Source organism: Aquila chrysaetos, chromosome 5 (assembly GCF_900496995.4).
Source record: "Aquila chrysaetos chrysaetos chromosome 5, bAquChr1.4, whole genome shotgun sequence".
NCBI classification, from domain to species: domain Eukaryota; kingdom Metazoa; phylum Chordata; class Aves; order Accipitriformes; family Accipitridae; genus Aquila; species Aquila chrysaetos.
The window spans coordinates 57454556-57473688 of record NC_044008.1 but is presented as its reverse complement, the minus strand read 5'-3'; the positions used below and the strand labels follow the sequence as shown (position 1 = coordinate 57473688).

Sequence of the window (19133 nt, the reverse complement as noted above, 5' to 3'; positions counted from 1 at the left end):
AGAATACATATTCGTGATCTAGATAATCTTACAGATATGTGATTAGGTGCTTTTGCCTGATGAAGAACAAACCTGTGTCACTGTGCAGGTAACACGCTGCTTTAATATTAGTGAAAATGGGACCACAGCAAGAGTTTGCCTACTGACTAGAGAACAGAGCATCATTTTCTAGTCACGAGTGAGGACCGAGAGAGGAAAGAAGGGCTGTTACTTGCAACTATACAGGAAAAGAAAGAAAAGAGGTATTGCACTATGAGAGAGTAATGAGTGTATCAGGGGAAGTATAAAATCAATCTTCATTCTACAAAAATGTAAGGATATAAACTAACTCACTATCATGGCAGTTACTCAGTTTTTATAGAAACAAAGATACAGAACAGTAAGGTGTGAATATACAGAATAATTAATCCTGGTACTTTTAGACATGGGGTTCTCTACTGCCTGGACAACTCACTGTTTTTCATCCTACTTGAAAAGGAGCACTTACCTAGAATTCATATAGGAGACTTTGCCAGCCCTATTCCAAGCTAGGCTTTCTGAAGAAAGTTAAAGCTGTTTTTCTAGGTAATTCTTCTCTTCCTGTATCATCTACATTGATCTGGCTTTTTGCAAAATGAAATCAGAGAGACAAGGCAAAATCAAAGGCAGCCTAATTCAAGTCCATGCTCAGACTGTTTCGAAAACTTCAGTGCCAGCGAAGCAATCACGGTTATCACAAACTGACCCAAGAATATTCAGCTTCATTTTTTTAATTGGTTTAACAATAAAAATCTATGGTTAAAACTCTGAAGTATAAAGGAAACCTAGTAAGATTGATATAATAGCTACAGGTACAGAATTACAGGAGCCAGAACGTAGATCAACAAAAGCAGAATGGGGCACATTTTATACCACCATTAGTTAGTACTTGCCCCTAGAAGGAACACTTATCTTTTTAAACATATTTTTTCGTAAGATCTAGGCAATGTCATCAGCATCTTCAGACCATATCTCCATTTTATCATGAATTATGTGCCTTAACTGTTTCTCATTCTTAAACAAAACACTAGCTTTCCAGGGGACCTTACCTGCACCAAAATGGAATTTAACAATGCGTTCTTTGCTTTCTTACTAGAATAGCTTGATTTGCTGTTATAATAGTGCACTTAGAGAACATTCATAGTACCAATCAATAAACAAACTCAGTATTGCATTTTTCATTACAAGAAAGCTTTCTCAATTGATCTGAAGAAAAAAATGTAAATCTCGTAACTTCCTGAGGTTCACAGAAAATGACAGGAGAACACCTTTAAGGCACTGGTCCTCATACTGTGGCTGTAGCCATATTTAGCAACAGAACAGGCATCCGTGACTGACAGCTTTCTTTGACAGAAAGAGCCAGTCAATATTTACATTCCTCATGAACATACAAAAGAGCATCAGGGTACTTGAGAAATTAGCCCTTGATTGCCACTTGGAAGGCATCATCAGAAAGTCAAATCACTTCAGCACCTCCAACAACAGAACTGCTTTCATGCTTGAGACTCAAGATCTCTCACAGATGTGTCAAGGTCTGTTGCCTGGGAGCGGGAGACATCTCAAGGGCATAATGGGTGCTGAAAAAGCATGCTATGAGGATTTCATTATTTAAAATGTCAAAAGCTAAAGAAAGCATTCGGTCAATCTTGCTCTTTCTTGCTGAAGTAGCAGACACAAACCTCATAGTTATAAATGGCTGCTCCCAGGCTCCTGAGCCAGCTACAATACCAGTAGGTATTCTTCAAGTGCAGAATAGAGGGCTCTACTGTAATTATTAAGTGATCACTAAAGTTGGGGGATGCAGATGCAGCGGTTCAATTTGGCTCTCAAGTTCCCAAAATGTCACCACACAGAACAGCCCTAAATCTTGGCTTCAAAGTCACAAAACATGTAGTGCCTTTCCAAATGAGATCTCAGCTCCTCTCATTTCCTGCATACAATAGCATTATTCAGCCACTGAAGTTTCCACTTAGCTTGCATTTATGCCAAGTACTTTTAATTGCAAAGGAAAAGGATGTTAAGCTCTCCCGTTTGTTTCTTTCTAATTCACAAGGGACAGAGCAGCAGTCGCTAAAAGTTATAGGTTAAGGGTTGTTCTCCACCCTGCCCCCTGCAATCTCACTTTAGGAACTTGCATCCTCCTCCTGCTGCCTTGCATCAGAGGTTACCTACATTGCAAGGGTAGGAAAATTCATGTTGTCATTTGTAAAATATTAAAAAGGCAAGTCATCGTAAACTTACTAGCAAACAAGCATCAAGGAAGTCTGAATGGTATCTAAACCCTCCAAGACATCCATTGTAACTGATGTTCAGAGTCACCTTGACCAACATAGGTGTCATTTAATAATGGATATGCTAGTATTCACCCAATACATGTGCAATAATTCAGACAGCATCTCACTCGAACTCATCAGAACAGATACAGGGTAGCAGCTTTGAAGCAAAATGCTGCACAGCAAGGAGTGAAATAACTGGAAAAACAGATGCTTAATTTCTACTTCTTTTTGGCAACCTTGTTCCTATGGTATCTGTTAGATGAGGGGGAAAAAAGCTGCTGAATGCTGCTTAGTAAATAATACATGAACCACAGCCACATCTATGGACTATCAGGGTAGCACTTAATACAGCCCTATTCAAAGTTATTTTTCTTTTGACCAATCCATAGAAGGGTGTAATGTTTCCATATGGGTTTTGTTCCTATTATGCAAGATCTGGTGAACTACATTGTCTGAGACAAAGGCATTAAGTGAATTGAAGCGGTGTTTTGGGCTTGGTAGTGTTTTAAGAAGTGTCTTCACCCCACCTCTTCAGCCTTGGGACAAGAGACTTACTAGCTAATTACTATGCAAATTAACTGAAATGTAAATTAAATGCTACATCCTAACATAGCTTAATAGGCCCAGGAGCACAAATTTAGTTAACTTTAATGGACTGTAATTCTATCAAAAAATATAGTTTATTAACAAGCACATACAATAAATTGCACCACTAACTTTAAATAAAACATCTAGCAATCTCACCTTCACACTAAGTAACATTTGGTTAGTACAGAGCAAAAAAGCAATACACATATGCTTTCAACAGACACAGAATGAACTCAGTTGCAATCCAAGTTCAAGTTGTAATCCAAAGAAGGGCACATAAAAGCAAAAGCAATGAAGACGTCACATGAACCTTGCCATTTCTTTCCACCAGACCTTTGGTCTCTTACAAAATATGTCTGTAATACAAAAAGTAATAAAAACTCTGGATTCAATTTACTCAGCCTCTTCCATCACAAGTTAACTATAACATTTTGCAACAACGTGAGTAGTATTAAGAGGGAGGTAAGAGGCAAAGATAGTTACATCTTGGAATTACTAAGTTCAGCTGCACACAGAGGCTGCCTAGCAGCAGGCATGGACTTCAGTGTCATTGCCGCAGTTTTTGCAAGAAGTACAAAGACGGGAAAACACATTCTTCTCTCTCATCAATTAAAACTTGATCTGTCCTCCACTGACATCAAGGCAAAAGTTCTTCTGTTATCAGTGGTACTCTGATGGGGCCGCAGTGGCCTTCAAAAAAAAAAGTCATCCTCTCTAGTGAAAGGTTTGTCACTCTCCAGTCTTCAACTTGGCTGTGATGTCAGTAAAACCTGACATGCTGTTACCACACGGGTGTTAGAACAGTCTTGTCCTCCCTTCATGCCAGAAAAAGGGATTCAGCAGAATTCGATATATAAGAATTAGAAGCGAACTTGGAAACGAACATCTCTGCTCTGCTCCGCTCCGTGTAAGATCTTAACGTCACCGCAACGAAGTAAATAAAAGGTTTGTAATGAACTTCAGTAAGAGCTCAAGAGAAGCATCAGGCCAAATCAGAAAAATACGCACTTCTTGATATTAGACCTTGTTCTTCGCACAGGAAAGGACATTTGTATTTCTGATCCTTCAGGGGAGTAACAGGAAGGTTCCCAAGAACAGTGCTCCACATGTAACAGTGTCCATAGTAAAACCACTCATATAGTATTTTTAAACGAAGCTAGAGATTCCTGTTTCCTTTATAGCAGAACAAAAAGTTATCTCTATAAGCAGTAGGGTCCCAATTTTATTAACATGGTGCCTGTTATCACAACATAAACAAAAATTATGCCTGTGCTCCCTAACCACATTAGGAGTTAATCTTTACTCAGAAAAATTTTATAGCAATATCAATGGGTTAAAGACTTATTTTCTCTCATTTCTCTCCTGCACTTTTCTCTTTATAATGCCGAGGAAAAAAACCCCAGAAACTTCTCCTGCTCCCACCTTAAGTAAAGATCTACTTTCATGACAAAAAACCCCTTAAAAATTGGTAATTTTTTCCAACTGCTGGAACCAGATTTTTTGCAGTACAAGGAAAAATTTATCTCATTGTGAACTAACCTGACAAACAAGAGCAAGTAATCAAAAAGTACCTAGAAATAAACGCATTAAAGAGAAGTCCAAGTATTATGACACCTCATATTGAAAAACAAGTGATGCACAGTTCAATCAGCAACAAGCTCGCTCTCCCCTCTGCAACTTGCATAGCTGGCTCTCATGTTAGCTGGTTATGAAATACTCTTACAGTAGAACAGCTTAAAAATTTGGACAAGTGAGAATGGAGTTATTTTAATCTAGAACAATATCACCCAAAGATACAGATGAATACAAACACTGTTTGTATCCAAAAAACATCAGAGAAACATGAATTTAAGCTGCATTTTCAGTCTATATATTGGCTTTTGTCTTCCTTGGTTTATAAAAATAGGGTATGACATTTCAGCTTCAATTGCGTGTTTAAGTCATTTATTCATTGAACATTCCATTCTTGAAATATCATCTATTAAAATGTTAGTTAAGATTCATCCTGCTTACAGAACAGACTAGAATTTCTTCTAAACTGCACTTCTAGACAATAATAAAGAGACTGATGAGCTCAATAAAAACCAATTAATTATGGCAAGAAGAAAGTAAAAAATAATTTAAAAAAAAAATCAAGCTCCACTCTTACTGTCTGACTCCTAATAAAAAAAACCCACCGCCTTTTAACTGATCAAAAGATTTAACTCCAAAATAATATTTACAGACTGAATTCAGAAATAAACTGTGTTTTAAAAGTCTGTAAGTTGCTATGAAAAGAGGACAAATAAACTTCCAACAAAACATCTTCAAAGACAGAGGAAGCCACAGTAAAAGTAATACTGAAAATTCCTGATCAGAGTATTGTATGAAAAATTAATATTTGTAACACTACCATAGTTCTCTTATCATCCATTTAAAAAAATGGATTCTGTACTACACTTGCACATTTTGGATTAGGTATAATACACGGGCAATTTACATCTCAACTATGTAGTACTGAAAGAAAAGAAAAAAGCTGAAGATTAATTTTGCTGCTTCAGTGGTAAACCCCACTGGGTGGGAATGCCTGTTGGGGATACCAACGTTGAAACAAATTAGTGAAATGAGAGAGTCAGAAATCCAATAGTACAAAGTTTGCTTGGACATGGCTCTTTCCCCTACTGCAAAGCACATTTAATAAATAGGATTTATTTTAGAAAGTTTCACAATTCTTAAACAGTAGATGATACTTGCATTCCTGGAGGATTAAGTTCTACATTTCTTAATGTTAATTCAACTCTCTAAAACCAACCCAATAAAACCAGCAACGCTTTTACAAGTAACACGCACAACCTAAAAATTCCACCCTCAAAACTGCCTTTTCGGTACTCTTTTAAGCTCTTAAGATACTCTATTTATTGAAGAGATGCCAGGAAGCCTGCAGCAGGAACAAATGCTTCTTTGGCAAAAGGAAAACGTTTTACTGCCTCCTCCCTTCGAAGTATGCACACCTCACCACAACATATGCTAATATACTACCAAATAAGTCTCTTTATCTTGCCATTTTTATAACAAACTGTTTCATTCATATCTATTTCAGCTTGTAACTACCTACTGCACAGAGTAGTACACTGTGCTAAATCAACAAGTAGTTTATACCTAAGAAATATAAAGTAAAAAAAAAAAGAAGACATTATATTAAAAAAAAAAAATATATTCCAAAACAAGTCAAGAGGGGCTAATTTTGTATAAACTGTTTCAGTGTAAAATTAAAATTTTAAGTCATGCAGGCATTTTGGATCTTTTTTCCATCCTTTGTCCTTTATTTAAAATGAATAAGATCTAACAAAAAATGATTCCCACAAATATGATAGTGAGTGGAAATTTGTGCTAAATCTACCATTAATATACAAAAACAAATGTTACAGCCCTTCTGTGAAGATATCTATGTATGCATATATACCTATGCATGGAGATACACATACCTCCCCCTGGATTTCCAGCCTTCTTCGAGGCACACACTTCACTGACACACTTTCACAAATCAGCCAAATGCTGAATCTAGAAAAAGATGAAGACCAACTCTTTGCAGATCTACAGTCCGCAATTGTAAAAATATAATAAATATAGATAAATATTTACTATCATATTACTAGGTTTTTTTCAAGTGAAATTGATAGTTAAAGTTGTCTTCTTCCTGAAGAACTCAAAGAAACAAAAGGGGAAGTGTTTTTAAAAATAAAAAACTCGAAAGATGAAAATAAAGAAAACACACCTGCAAACATGCTGGAGCAAGACCACTTTGTGTAGGCATCAGTACCAGCCTTCTTTACTGAAACAGGATCTTTAGTCTCCAGACATATCCTAGTTACTCCAATTAAATCAGTGTGGCTTCTAATGATACCAGAAAGGAAGATCTGCTTTTAATACGTGGATTTAAATACCACAGCTAACTGTAAAAGACTTGGTATACAACTGGGGGGGAAATATTGAGATGAGAGGAAGAAAATAAAGCTAAATTCTATGGGAAAGTCACTGGGATCCATCAATGGTTTCTGTAGGCTTAGATTTATACACCTTAATCCAGCCGTAGGGGTAAAGAGGATGGGGGGAGGGAGAGGTGTAAGTGAAAACTCATTTGTCACAACTGAAATTTTTTTTTCCCCGTTAGGGGAATGAAAACTGCCTCAAATGATGCAACGGGTTAACCTGAAGACAGCCACATTTGAAAAAATACTGGAAATCCTCAAGTTAGAGCTTGTGAATTTGTTTGGTTTGTATGCTATCTTAGAGGAAAGAGAAGTTAATACTTTTAAAAGCTTGGTATTTACACTTCCGAAAAGTTTCTGCAGTTCATCCAAATTTGATAGGGCAGGATTTAAGTGCCTCTTAGTGCTTCCAACTGGGCACTTCTGCTGCTTTGGCACACACGCACACACAGAGTATTCCAGTACCAATGGGATACGACGTCTAATGCAGCTTTAAACTGGCAGCACTCCTGAGTAGTTTTAAATGTTTATCAACTCAGTAGGTCAAAAGTCTGCAGACACTGGGTGGAGCAGCAGTATGCCACAAAACTAACAGTTGTCCTCCTAGGAAAAAAAAAAGGGGGGAGGGGGAACAGTTGTCAGTTAAGATTAAAGCTCCTGGCCCCATCCCACAGCAGACAACATGCTGGTTTGTAAAATACAGGATTAGCCAATCTTGACACTTGGAGAAAATGAAGGTTCATTTGCTCTATATGAATGCCCGATACAGAGGCAGGGAAACACTGCAGGGGTTCTCAAAAACCTTCCTGGTTTCTTATGTATTCAGCTTAAAGCAGCAGCATGTGGTTTTTCTTTCTGTGGAGGGTGTGGCTGAGTATTACAGCTAGTAGGTTTAACAGCTAAAAGGAAAATAGCTGGGTAATTCTTTGCTTCAGCTTTGCTCAGGTGTTTCTTAAATAGGTGCTTGTAGGCATGAAATAACTGAAATCCAGTGTCATCCTCCGGTTCAGCCAAGTGAACAAACTGGGCCCAGACCTTCAGAAAGGATCATCGACAGGCAGTGCTGTTGCATTGTGCCAGGTACTACAGCAGGGGTGGCAACATGAAAGTGTGATACTAGCCTCACTGTGCTCACTGTGACCCTCCTCTTGCCCCCATCCTGGCAGGAACCTAGATAGCTGCTTTAAAAATGTTAAGATCTGTTTTTTACTAACCCAGAAATCACACTTTACCCAGTGCTCATGTCATCTGTGCTTTTTCAGATACAGAAATCCAGTTCAACACTTAACTATGCTCTCCTATAAGAGGATACAGAATGTGATACGGAAATGCAGACAGAAGTTACTGGCATGGATGTGGCATGTGTTAATCAGTGCTGTTCAAACATTCAGGATCCCTACCCTGTGTGTTTTCATGGTCACTGTAAGCTCTTTAGAACAGAAACCCTGCCCTTCACATCTTTCTAAACCAGCTATCACACCTCTACAATTCCACATAATCTTACCTTGTCAAGTGCACAAACTACAGAGATAAGAATGACAGGCTGCCCTGTTTAGATCTCATTTTCTGTGGATTTGCATCAAATGTCAGCTACTTAAGACTGTATTCATTACAGCATTTTGCAGAACACAGTACATTCTTGTCTAAGGGAAGGAATGATAACCATTTTCTTAAACAAGTGAAAACCATGCAGAAATAAATATTTTTAATGAATACATTTTAGAACGTTAATATACTGTTCTTCCAAAATAGCCTTAAAGTATGTTTTTGTTGAGTTGCAACTTTAAAAATTCATAAAGGTGTCTACTTATATGTCTATCATCTCGTCTAAGTTCTACAATGAACAACGCTTACCAACTAATTAGAAAGTAGAGCTCTCTTCTCCAGTCCAAACTTTCCCATTGTTGGATTATTACAGATAATATAAGGATTTAGTGACCAGCAAGTAGATTTCCATCACTTTCTAAGAAAATTATACCATTCTAATGGAGCTCAATGCTTGGAAGAAATACTTTATAGCATGATTATAACATCTTATGCCACTCTGAACATAATGACTGTAATGTGGAAGCAATTTATTTTCCTCAACATGAAATCCATTTAATTTCAACATACGACTGAAGTGTAACAGAATAGCAAGTGGAATTATGCAATCTCTACATTCAGATCTTTCTAAGAAAGATGACTTTTCCAAAATAGTATTTATGCAGCCTTCTGGCTGCTGTCCAGATTTGGCATACCTAAGTTGTTTTCATTTCATAAAGTTGAATTGCTTACAAATCAGATACCTCTTATGCCACAAACTCACAGCAAAAAAACCTGTGATACAGCTGTGGAAAATAGGTACCATCAACCTGAATCACCAATTAGTCTCTTCTTTTTCTTAAACATCTTCCTGTTGAAAAGCAGTGTCTTATTTTTATGGAAGATAACTATCAAATCAATGGATTTCAGGAGGACAAGAACTAAGTGGCATTCTTGTGCATTATACATATCAACAAGTAATTTCAGAAACATTCCTTTTTAAAGCACCTCTCTCTTCTGCTCCTCACCTTTAAGCAGATGCTTTGTAACTAACGGCTTGACATGAATTCTCTAAAAAGAACCTGAGCATCACATTTGCTTAACTCCAAGTGACTTTTCTTTAAACCTCCTTTATTAGGTTTCAAACGGTACTGTAGTTTTGTCCATGTAGAACCAGTTGAAATTCTTCTGATGATACTTTTCCATTGCAGAAAGTGAATTTGTTGATATTATGGCTCACGATGGGCTACAGTACGAGCTCAGACTAATAGGCTAGGGAAAGAATCACTGCAAAACTATCAGTGCTCACCTTAAAGGTATTATGAATCTTCATCTACATGATAGCACTATTCCCTGAACTGTATCCCAGTTTTAAGTCCCTTCTATGACTGTACTGTCGAAGTCAGGAAGTCTGTGTAGGCTTGTCTACTTGACTTGTGAATCCTGCAGACACAGTCACAACTGCTACAACCATAAAAACTGAAATATTTTTAAAAAGATGTATTGCTATGAAATGTATGTTACAAAGCAGAATGTTTCCACAGCATATCTCAAATTAATTAGTGTGGAAAGAATAACAAGAGTATTTTACTACAGAACATTTTGATTAAGCTCCGGCTTTAAAGATTTTTTTTCTGCCTTTAATCCTGCAGCACTTTTATTTGGTGGCGGCATTCTCCTGAAGTTGGGGTTGAGACCATCAGGGGAAGTATTGGTGTTAGGTAGTATTTCCTTCCTAAGGCACAGAAGTGCCATGCATGTGCTGCACTACCACAAACAAGTCAATCCTATCATATCAAAACACTTCACTATCTTACAGCAGTCTGAGAGAGGCAAGTGTAATAGCCCTTGTTAAACAGTCTAACAGCATATGCTGGTTTTAGCTGGGATAGAGTTACTTTTCTTCATAGTAGCTAGTATGGGGTTATGTTTTGGATCTGTGCTGAAAACAGTGTTGATAACACAGGGATGTTTTAGTTACTGCATACACAGAGCAGTGCTTACACAGAGTCAAGGCCTTTTCTGCTTCTCACACCACCCCACCAGTGAGGAGGCTGGGGGTGCACAAGAAGTTGGAAGGAGACACAGCTGGGACAGCTGACCCCAACTGACCCAAGGGAAATCCCATACCATACAACATCATGCTCAGCATATAAAGCTGGGGGAAGGAAGGGGAGGATGTTCGGAGTGATGGTGTTTGTCTTCCCAAGTAACCGTTATGCATGATGGAGCCCTGCTTTCCTGGAGATGCCTGAACACCTGCCTGCCAACGGGAAGTGTGAATGAATTCCTTGTTTTGCTTTGCTTGCACACACAGCTTTTGCTTTACCTATGAAATTGTCTTCATCTCAACCCAGAAGTTCTCACTTCTACTCTTCTGATTCTCTCCCCTATCCTGCCATGGCAGAAGTGAGTGAGCAGCTGTGTGGTGCTTAGTTGCTGGCTGGGGTTAAACCACAACACAGCAGTATGCTGGTTGTCTTATATTTATAAGATTTGCCAACTTTTATATGCAAGCATAGGAGAGGGGCTTTAGATCTGAAAGGCTTCTAAGTTAATAAAAAAAAATCCTTAAGAATATGCTTTGTTCCATAAGGTGTTTTTCTTTCTAAATGAAACCCCAGTGTAATTTCCTGTATAATTACCCTTGATGCAATCCTGCCATTGGAGTTTCCCTCAAGGGAAAGAGCTTTGGGTAGACAATGGTAAACATAGGCTGGCTGCAGCGGTGGCAGTGTCCCAAGGGACAGTGCAGCAATTCCAAGAGGCTTTTGGGTAGGGAGATTGGAGTCAGAAAATTCAAATCTAGAGAAAAGAAACAAAAAAGGTTTGTAACAAAACAATTGCATGATGAAGTCAAACACAACAAGCATGATCCATGAACAATTCAGAAAATCAGCTGTCTCACATTCTTAAGACTTTGTCAAGAGAACCACAATTAGGGTGAAGCGCATGGTGCTTTCCATGTATAAGCTCAAAAAGTTAAATGTATAAATTTAACATCTGTGGGCGTAAGATTAACTGGGCCTAAATACCCAGGTGAAAATGTTATAGCTCAAGCAAATAATAAAAAACAGTAATACATCACAAAGCATTTTTAGACACAAAGATGATCTAGACAGATGTTTAGTAATTAATAACAATATAAAATTCTGAAAAAGGACATCAACAGTATTTTATTAAAATATTTCAGCAACCAATCCAGCAGAATAGCTAAGCTCACTAAAAAGCCCAAACTCCACCATCAGCAAAAAGGGATCTGAAATATTTAGAATTACTTGAAATACAATCCAGCCCAGCATAATTCTCACAGGTCCAACCAAAGAGACCCCTCTAAAAAGATCAATACATTCATCATCTCTTAAGCGTGCCCCCACAGTTTACAAGATGCCATCCTTTTCACCAAATGGGACTCCAGGGTCATTTCATGGGAAAGAGCAATCATCTTCTCAGGCTTGGCCCAAGCCATGTAGTGCTTTTTAAATTAAAACCAACATCCTAACCTCCATCTAGAAAGTGAGAGATGGCCAAGACAGGTGAATGAGTTTAGGTGCTGAGTAATCAAGACAAGACACAGTACTTGATAAATCAGTTTCACAATATCACACTAGTTTCAGCTTTCAAACACTGTAAGGTTTAACCCCATACACAATGTACCAGAACAGCCTCAATTGAGATGACAAGCATGATGAATAGTACGCTTGCGTCAGAAAGAAAAGGTCACATTCTGTAGCCAAGCAAAGATGGAGGAAAAGTAGTCCAGTCGCTTCTGTCATACTTACCTAGCAGCCGCCAAGTATTTAACAGCACCCTTGGAACTGCAAATTTAAGGCAGTGATAGATCAAATCTGTTACTTTAATCTTATGTGCCACCTGCTTCCTCAGCACACCATTATCTTACACCTGTCTGAACTATGCATTACTCCTGCCTCACTGAAATGTGGGTGTTGCCAGTGGTAATGCACGTAGTCTTTAATAAGGTCACTCAAAATAAGATATTTATGTGTGTGTGTTTATGTATATATAAATATATAAAAAGACTACATAGTACAGTGTGGCAAACTAGAAGTAGACAAGATAGTGGAAAAAAAAGTTTCACCATCTTTTTCAGGTTCTGCACCTTGGCTGCAACTAGATATAACCCTCACAGCCTTGTATAAACCATCTATGAACCATGTCTTAAACTGATTTTGCAATGCTATCTTGCTATTCCCCAACCAAATTTCACCAGCATCTTCAGGAACCACATTCACAGAGTCATATTCCAGAAATTATTGTGCAAGTCACAACCTGGTGAGAAAAGTAGTTACTGGTTATGTAAAAGATCTTGTACCTGATGTTCTCAAACTCCTTTTCAAAGACTAGAATTTTGCAAATCAAAATGAAATATCATTCATCATCGTGTAATTTTGGTGTAGCTGATAACCTGATACTAAACTAAAAACCTCCCCTCTCCCCACCATATGCAGAAATATAAAAAATACACACCCGCAAATGGGTCAATTAATATGTTCTTTATATCAGTAAATACATTCTCCATAAAGCAGTGCTGTTTCCTGTGAACATAGGCTTGTATGGTTATCCCACCCCTCAACATGAAGCTTCTTTACAGCGTATTTGCTGCAGATCTCCTCGTACGCTTTTCCTGGCAAAGCAATAGTTCAGCAGTTATGATTTACTCCAGTGGCCATGGTACTAGTGACCCCTTATCATAAACCCCCTAACCTTTCCATTGTATCTCTTCACCCTTCTGCTTTCTACTTTCACCTCTAAAGCTGACAAATTCCCAAGATGCCCTAAATAGGAGGGAGTCACAATACATCTAAATCTGACAAAATCTGAATCTGCAGGTTATCATCAGATATTGCTAACTCATGTGATTGCATGATGCATAACCAGATGAGCCAAGGGCCACTTTACAGCAAAGAGCCTGAATTGGGGCAGAACTAAAACAGCTCAGCTGTCACACTGTACTGAAATGGCCAAGGGCTGCTAGCATTTCTTTTGCCTTATGTATAACAAGTCTGCCAGTTTAGGAGTGTGCTGCCTGGCAAGAAGTTGCATTGTTGGCTGATGCATCTAATCTTGCCTCAGGAACTGTATTTCTCATCTCCTATTTCCATTAAAGAGTTTCTCCTGCAAAAAGTGTCCGTTTTTATATAGTCCTCAAGAAAGAAACCATTTTAAGTACCACTCGACCTTAGAAATAGTCTTTGGATCTCTGTTTCTTGATATTTTTTATATTTGTTCTAATACAGCATTTCAAACATAATTTTATTAAATAAATCTTTTAAAATATTAATCCTTGTCCAGCTCTTTGAAGACCTATTTGAAATGTTCCTATCATTGCCAGAAAAGGACTTCCACTCTTTCTGTGATCTGAAGAATGCAGAAATTTCATACCTTTTAAAAACCTGTAGTAGGTGTTATAGAGGGTCCTCATGGCCAGTTCTTGCAAAGGTAGCACATGATCTGTTTCTGTCCCTATAGATTTCACCTCTGCTGGCAGGAACACAGTTAACTGGCCCGATGAAAAAGAGAGCAGTTTCACCTCTGAAACTTGAATTGGAGAACCACAACTAGAAGGACACAAGACATTTAGGAAGTGGTTAAAAAAACAAACAAACAAAAAAAAGTAACTTTATGGGAAAACCCAGATGACCAACCCAAAGTATGCCTGATACTGTTGTTCAGTGCAGCACCCTTCAAGGATTTCTTGCAGAGTGCAATATATGTTGGGGCTGGACTAGATGACCTTTAGAGGTCCCTTCCAACCCAAACTATTCTACAATTCTGTGTTGACACACATTTTCTATAGATTACCACCTTCTGTGATGTGCTAGTCATGGCACATCTGGAGGTCTTTACTTATCAAATAACATTCAAAAGCTGGAGAAATGAGAACACAATCCCAAGGAGGTGAACCAAGTGCACAATGTGTCCCTTACTGTACCAACGTGCTAATCTCTTTTAGGCTCTGAATGCCATTATTACTGAATATTTTATATAGGGGAGCAGTTTCATAGACCTAACAGTTGGCTTCCTGTATCTTGGATCAACCAGTTCAGAATGGTAATGGATTTCTCAACTACAATATGTGAGGCAAACTACAACCACCAAAAAATATAATTTAAGTGCCACTGTGTGATTCTGTACTATACCTTTCCCCACCCACAGAGTTCCCTTGGTGGGTGGGGCGGGGGGGGGGGGGGGGTAGGTGAAGGAAAAATAAAAAGAACATCCTAAGCTGTAGTGGGAAGATACCCTAGCATGTCTACTAGCCTTGCCCTTCCCAAATCATCTATGGAAAAGGAAGGTTATTTGGATCCAAGGAGAGAAACTCAGCTTGTAGTAAAAATAACAACTCTTTACATGATCCCTGTTGCAAACTATCATACCAAAGAGACACGGATAGGAAAATTCTACTAAGAGGTTGGAGAAGTCAACAAGGGAATTGGAATTGTTTATGACAGCTTAAATTTGAAGCCAAGAGCAACTTGTTAGGGCCAGTCCTAACAAATGGAACAGAAACACAAATTTGTCAGCCATCCCAGATATTGGACCTAAAACTGAGGTAACTACACTTGACCTTATCAGTCGTGAAAGAAATCTTACAGTACTTCTCTGATAACAAAGAATCTCATCTCTTCTGATTAAAGGAAAAACAGCCCAGAGAAACAAGCAAAAAAGAGTAGCATCAAACAGCAAGTCAATAAGCCTCTTGTTAAATATTTAATGCTTTCCCACAAACCATTAATGAGGTTAAAATATAATTGGGAATTCAGAGATCCAATATTCCAACAATCCATTCCCCAGCAATCCATATCCAATGAGTTAGCTATCACAACAAATAAATCTAGAATGTTGTATTTTCAAGCTGATTAACCCCTTAACCTAGCTAGAAGACACACCCATAAACTCACTAAATTTTCTGCAGTTCAGAGCTGGGCCATTTGGTCTACTTTACGTAAAGAGTGAGGCTATTAATGCCAGACCACAACACTGAAAACCAAAGTAAACAAGGAAAACAGACCATCAAGAGGAATAATCTAAGAGACATACTCCCTTAAATCAGGATGGATTAGGGAATGAATCTCAACCTATGGGTAATACTGGGTGCAGGAACAAAGAATTGCAAAAACCCCACACAAAATCCATAGAGGTTAAAAAGTGGAATAGACGATGGTCTAACTAGCTGGAAAAAATGGAGCTGCAGAAGAACGCTGGTGAATAACTAACTGGGGAAAAAAAGCTGTAACCACCTATTGGCTGCCTTTAACAAGACTGACAGATACCTAGCTGGAGACTATGAAATCCAATCTGCAAAAAATAACATCAAAATTTATTTTGAGTGCTGAGATCATCACCTCTTACATAAAAGACTTTTTCAGTCACTCTGACTACAGGATTCCCAGACAAAGATTCATTACTTACACAATGCAATTTATATTCTATTTGCAGAAATCTAGCTTTATGTTAGTAACAGCAGCATATCAGATTTTATTCTCCAGTGGATGACCAGACAGAGCACTAAAGCCTGGATCTTCAGCTCTCACCTGACCCATAAAAACCTTGCACTGGTTACTAATGCTTTCTTGGAAAGAACACAGAAATTCTTCACATGACCATTATCGCATGATTTTAACGTCACTCAGCACGTTACCAAATAAAACCTTTGGTTTCGTAATAATATATATATATATATAACTACTCTTCCTATGTTGAAAATTTTCCTTAAAAATAATCTATGAAGTTTCAAGATGGCTTCACAACATAAAGACAAGTATCTGTTTGGTACACAAATACAAATATTATTTTGCTTACTAAGAATAATTTCTTTTTATTCTTTATTATTGAGGGGAAAAAATTATAATTTTTTTAATTCCACAGAAGCATTACAAGAATTAATTTCATTGCAACACTTGCAAATTTTTTGGTCTCTTTTATACTAGATTTATACTACTCTCCATCAGAGATACTAGCAGCTCTGCTCACCAGCAGTGTACATGTAATGACAGCAAAAAGAACTGGTAATGTCTTTACAAAAGGTCAGTGCAAAGATAAAATTATTTTGACTGAGTATAAAATAAGGACTTAAAACATTAAAAAAAATGAAGCCATGGTTGTTTAAAATCACCTGAAATAAGCAGGACAGGTGGACCAAACTTGTTGGAACACTTCCTGCATTGTTACTAGTGGTTTTGGTCACAATCAATACAGTTCAATTACCTTTAGGGTCAGTTTAATGTCTGTGTTACATTTTACAATCAGTTCTGAAAGAACAAAGGCTAGAAATTATTTTTCTTGAAAAACAAAATTAGTAGAAGCTTGAGACTGCATACAGTTCAGCAGAATTATAATCCAATTCCAAGTATTTAAATATCATACAACCAGCTGACATAGGAATATTAGGAAAACCTTAAAATGCCAAGACTCAGCATCTCACATATTGCAGTAGAGCACAGGCTGTAGAGAGGGAATTTATATTTAATGCAAGATTTGCTGAGAGTGAGCATACCAGAAATTTATAATTAGATGGTAATGGGGACAATCCTCTTCTGATCAGTGTTACACCAGTAAGGCTCTGTTCATCAGTGGTGCTGATCCTGATTTATGCTAGTGTCAGTGCAGAAAGAATTAAGGTAGTGTCCTAGACAGACTACTTTTTTCTCACATCCTAACCACAAACATGACACAGCCTAGGATATTTTGAAAATCCACACAAAAATATACCTGTCAATCCATAATTCCTAAAAAAGTTACTTATTTTAGTTAGTAGGTACCAAGACCTACAAGAAGCTGATACTGGGATGTAAAATGAATGAAGGAGCTGCACGTGACATTCCAAGATATATGTTATGGCCCACAACTTACAGAAATGTGAGAACTTATGAACTAGATAGATGCTGCAACACATTAAAAAATATTTTGTTCATTCTTTAGTTCTGGAAATTCTGTGAAGCCTACATTTTTGGCCAACTTTTAAATGCAGCTAGGATTCAGCTTTAGGCCTTACGTTATCATTCATTACAAATGCCTTCAGAATAACTGCACTGTCCGTCACAGCTTAATACTAAAATATTGAAAGTCAGCAATTAACACAGAGATTTATTACAAAAATAAAACAGAACTGGGAGTTGCAGTAATATCCTCAAAGTAACATCAGTTCTGAGTCAATCACACACACACACACACAAATCAGATATATCATACAGGAAGATATTTATGAGAAATTTTACAAAGAACAGGTATGCAAGACATCTGAATTAATTCATACCTACCCACTGCAACCAATGACTTTATTATACAGATAAGATGGGAGGCCTTTCAGATGAATATTGTTATCCACATAAACATATTGCAGCTCCCGAGAACGACCTAAATCTGGGTTTAGAAAACAAGAAAAGTCAGGGGGAGAAGGGATGACAGTGACAATTATAAGCAAAGCAATTCTCTTTAATTATAAATAAGCTAAATCAGACTCAATGTAAGCAAACATAAATAGTACTTCTCAGTTGTAAAATTTCAGCCAATGGTTTTATTATGGATGAGCTGAAAAGCTGTTTAGAAAATAGCATTGAAAATTACTAAAACAAAACAAAAGCCCTTTTCAGTAGCTCTGAAAATCCCATTATAAATAATTAAATTTTAACATTGATAAACTCCGAAGTCAGTCTGAAGAATCAAAGGGACAATGGATTTCAAATCTACAATGCATACTTCAAGTTCATAAGGTCAAACCTGCTTTCATTAACTGGCCTCATGTCACTGAAATCGCAGCTTCACTATCTTTGGTAAAGTGGTAAAGACATAAACAAGAATGTGGTCTGTCCTACACTTGCTTTTCTCCAAGAGGAGATGTTTGATTACATTAGCCATAACCAAATACAAACAGTAATCATTCAGAAACAAGTCTGTGTGATGCAGTAGTTTACAGAACACAAGAAAATATACAAGCATTAAACTGCAGAATATTATACAACAAAAGTTGTGGCTACAAGTAAATGATCAATACATCTGAAGGTGTACTGCTTACATTATTTCTGTTAAGATATTCATGGCTGGCAGTCAAAAGAAGCAAGTACAGCATGTTCAAGCAATACCTTCATGGACTAGAAATATATTAACATACCTCCAGATAGGAGCATATAGGTATGGAATATTATTTTGTTTAGAAAATTAAAGTGGAAAAATGGAGCAAAATTAAAAAAGGGAAAATTTAGTTTCTAGGAAGAATTCTTGGAAACAAAATTTTGCTTATCAGCAAGATCTAGTCAGTGGTAAAACTGTCTGCTATCAAAAGAAGTGGAAAACATGCTAATGTGAGACATTTAAAAAGACAAACCAAAGAGTGAACTGAAAAGAACAGTCTAAAAAAGTTTTGAACTGGCAAGAAAGATGACATGTAGGATCATCTGGGCAGGCCATTTCATCTGTAGCTCTTATGCTGTTCAAGATACTGGGTTAGGAAAAGACATATGCATTTAATACAAAGCACAAACTAAGTGAACAACGTTTGAAAGCCTCTCTGCTTGGGAAGGGATAGCTGCAACCCAGACGAATTGCATTATGAAAAAATAAAAAAATAAACCTGTATGCCTCCCAGCTTCTTAAATTTTTATGGGCATGTTATAGAAACTAAGCAAGATAAACAAGCATTTGGCTGAATCAGCCACTTTGCAAGATGGTACTAATATCGACTAATTCCAACTTCCCATCTTTATCAACTGTCAATTACCTTGGTTGGCATAAACATAAG

General features: G+C 37.4%; 1 protein-coding gene across 6 annotated transcripts in view; it reads right to left on the bottom strand.

Annotated features, from left to right (window-relative positions):
- Positions 1-733: 733 nt before the first annotated feature.
- Positions 734-19133, bottom strand: part of LRRC28 (leucine rich repeat containing 28) — a 58118-nt gene continuing 39718 nt past the window's right edge. For 3 of the 6 annotated variants that reach the window (XM_041123801.1, XM_041123802.1, XM_041123799.1), the window contains 5 exons: positions 17656-17758; positions 13778-13953; positions 12157-12192; positions 11020-11179; positions 734-7453 (listed from right to left, as the gene is read on the bottom strand). In XM_041123801.1, coding sequence (XP_040979735.1) covers positions 7381-7453; positions 11020-11179; positions 12157-12192; positions 13778-13953; positions 17656-17758 — 548 coding nt within the window. In that variant the 3' untranslated portion in view covers positions 734-7380. The other 3 variants (XR_005932485.1, XM_030016022.2, XM_041123800.1) reach the window with 3 other exon arrangements.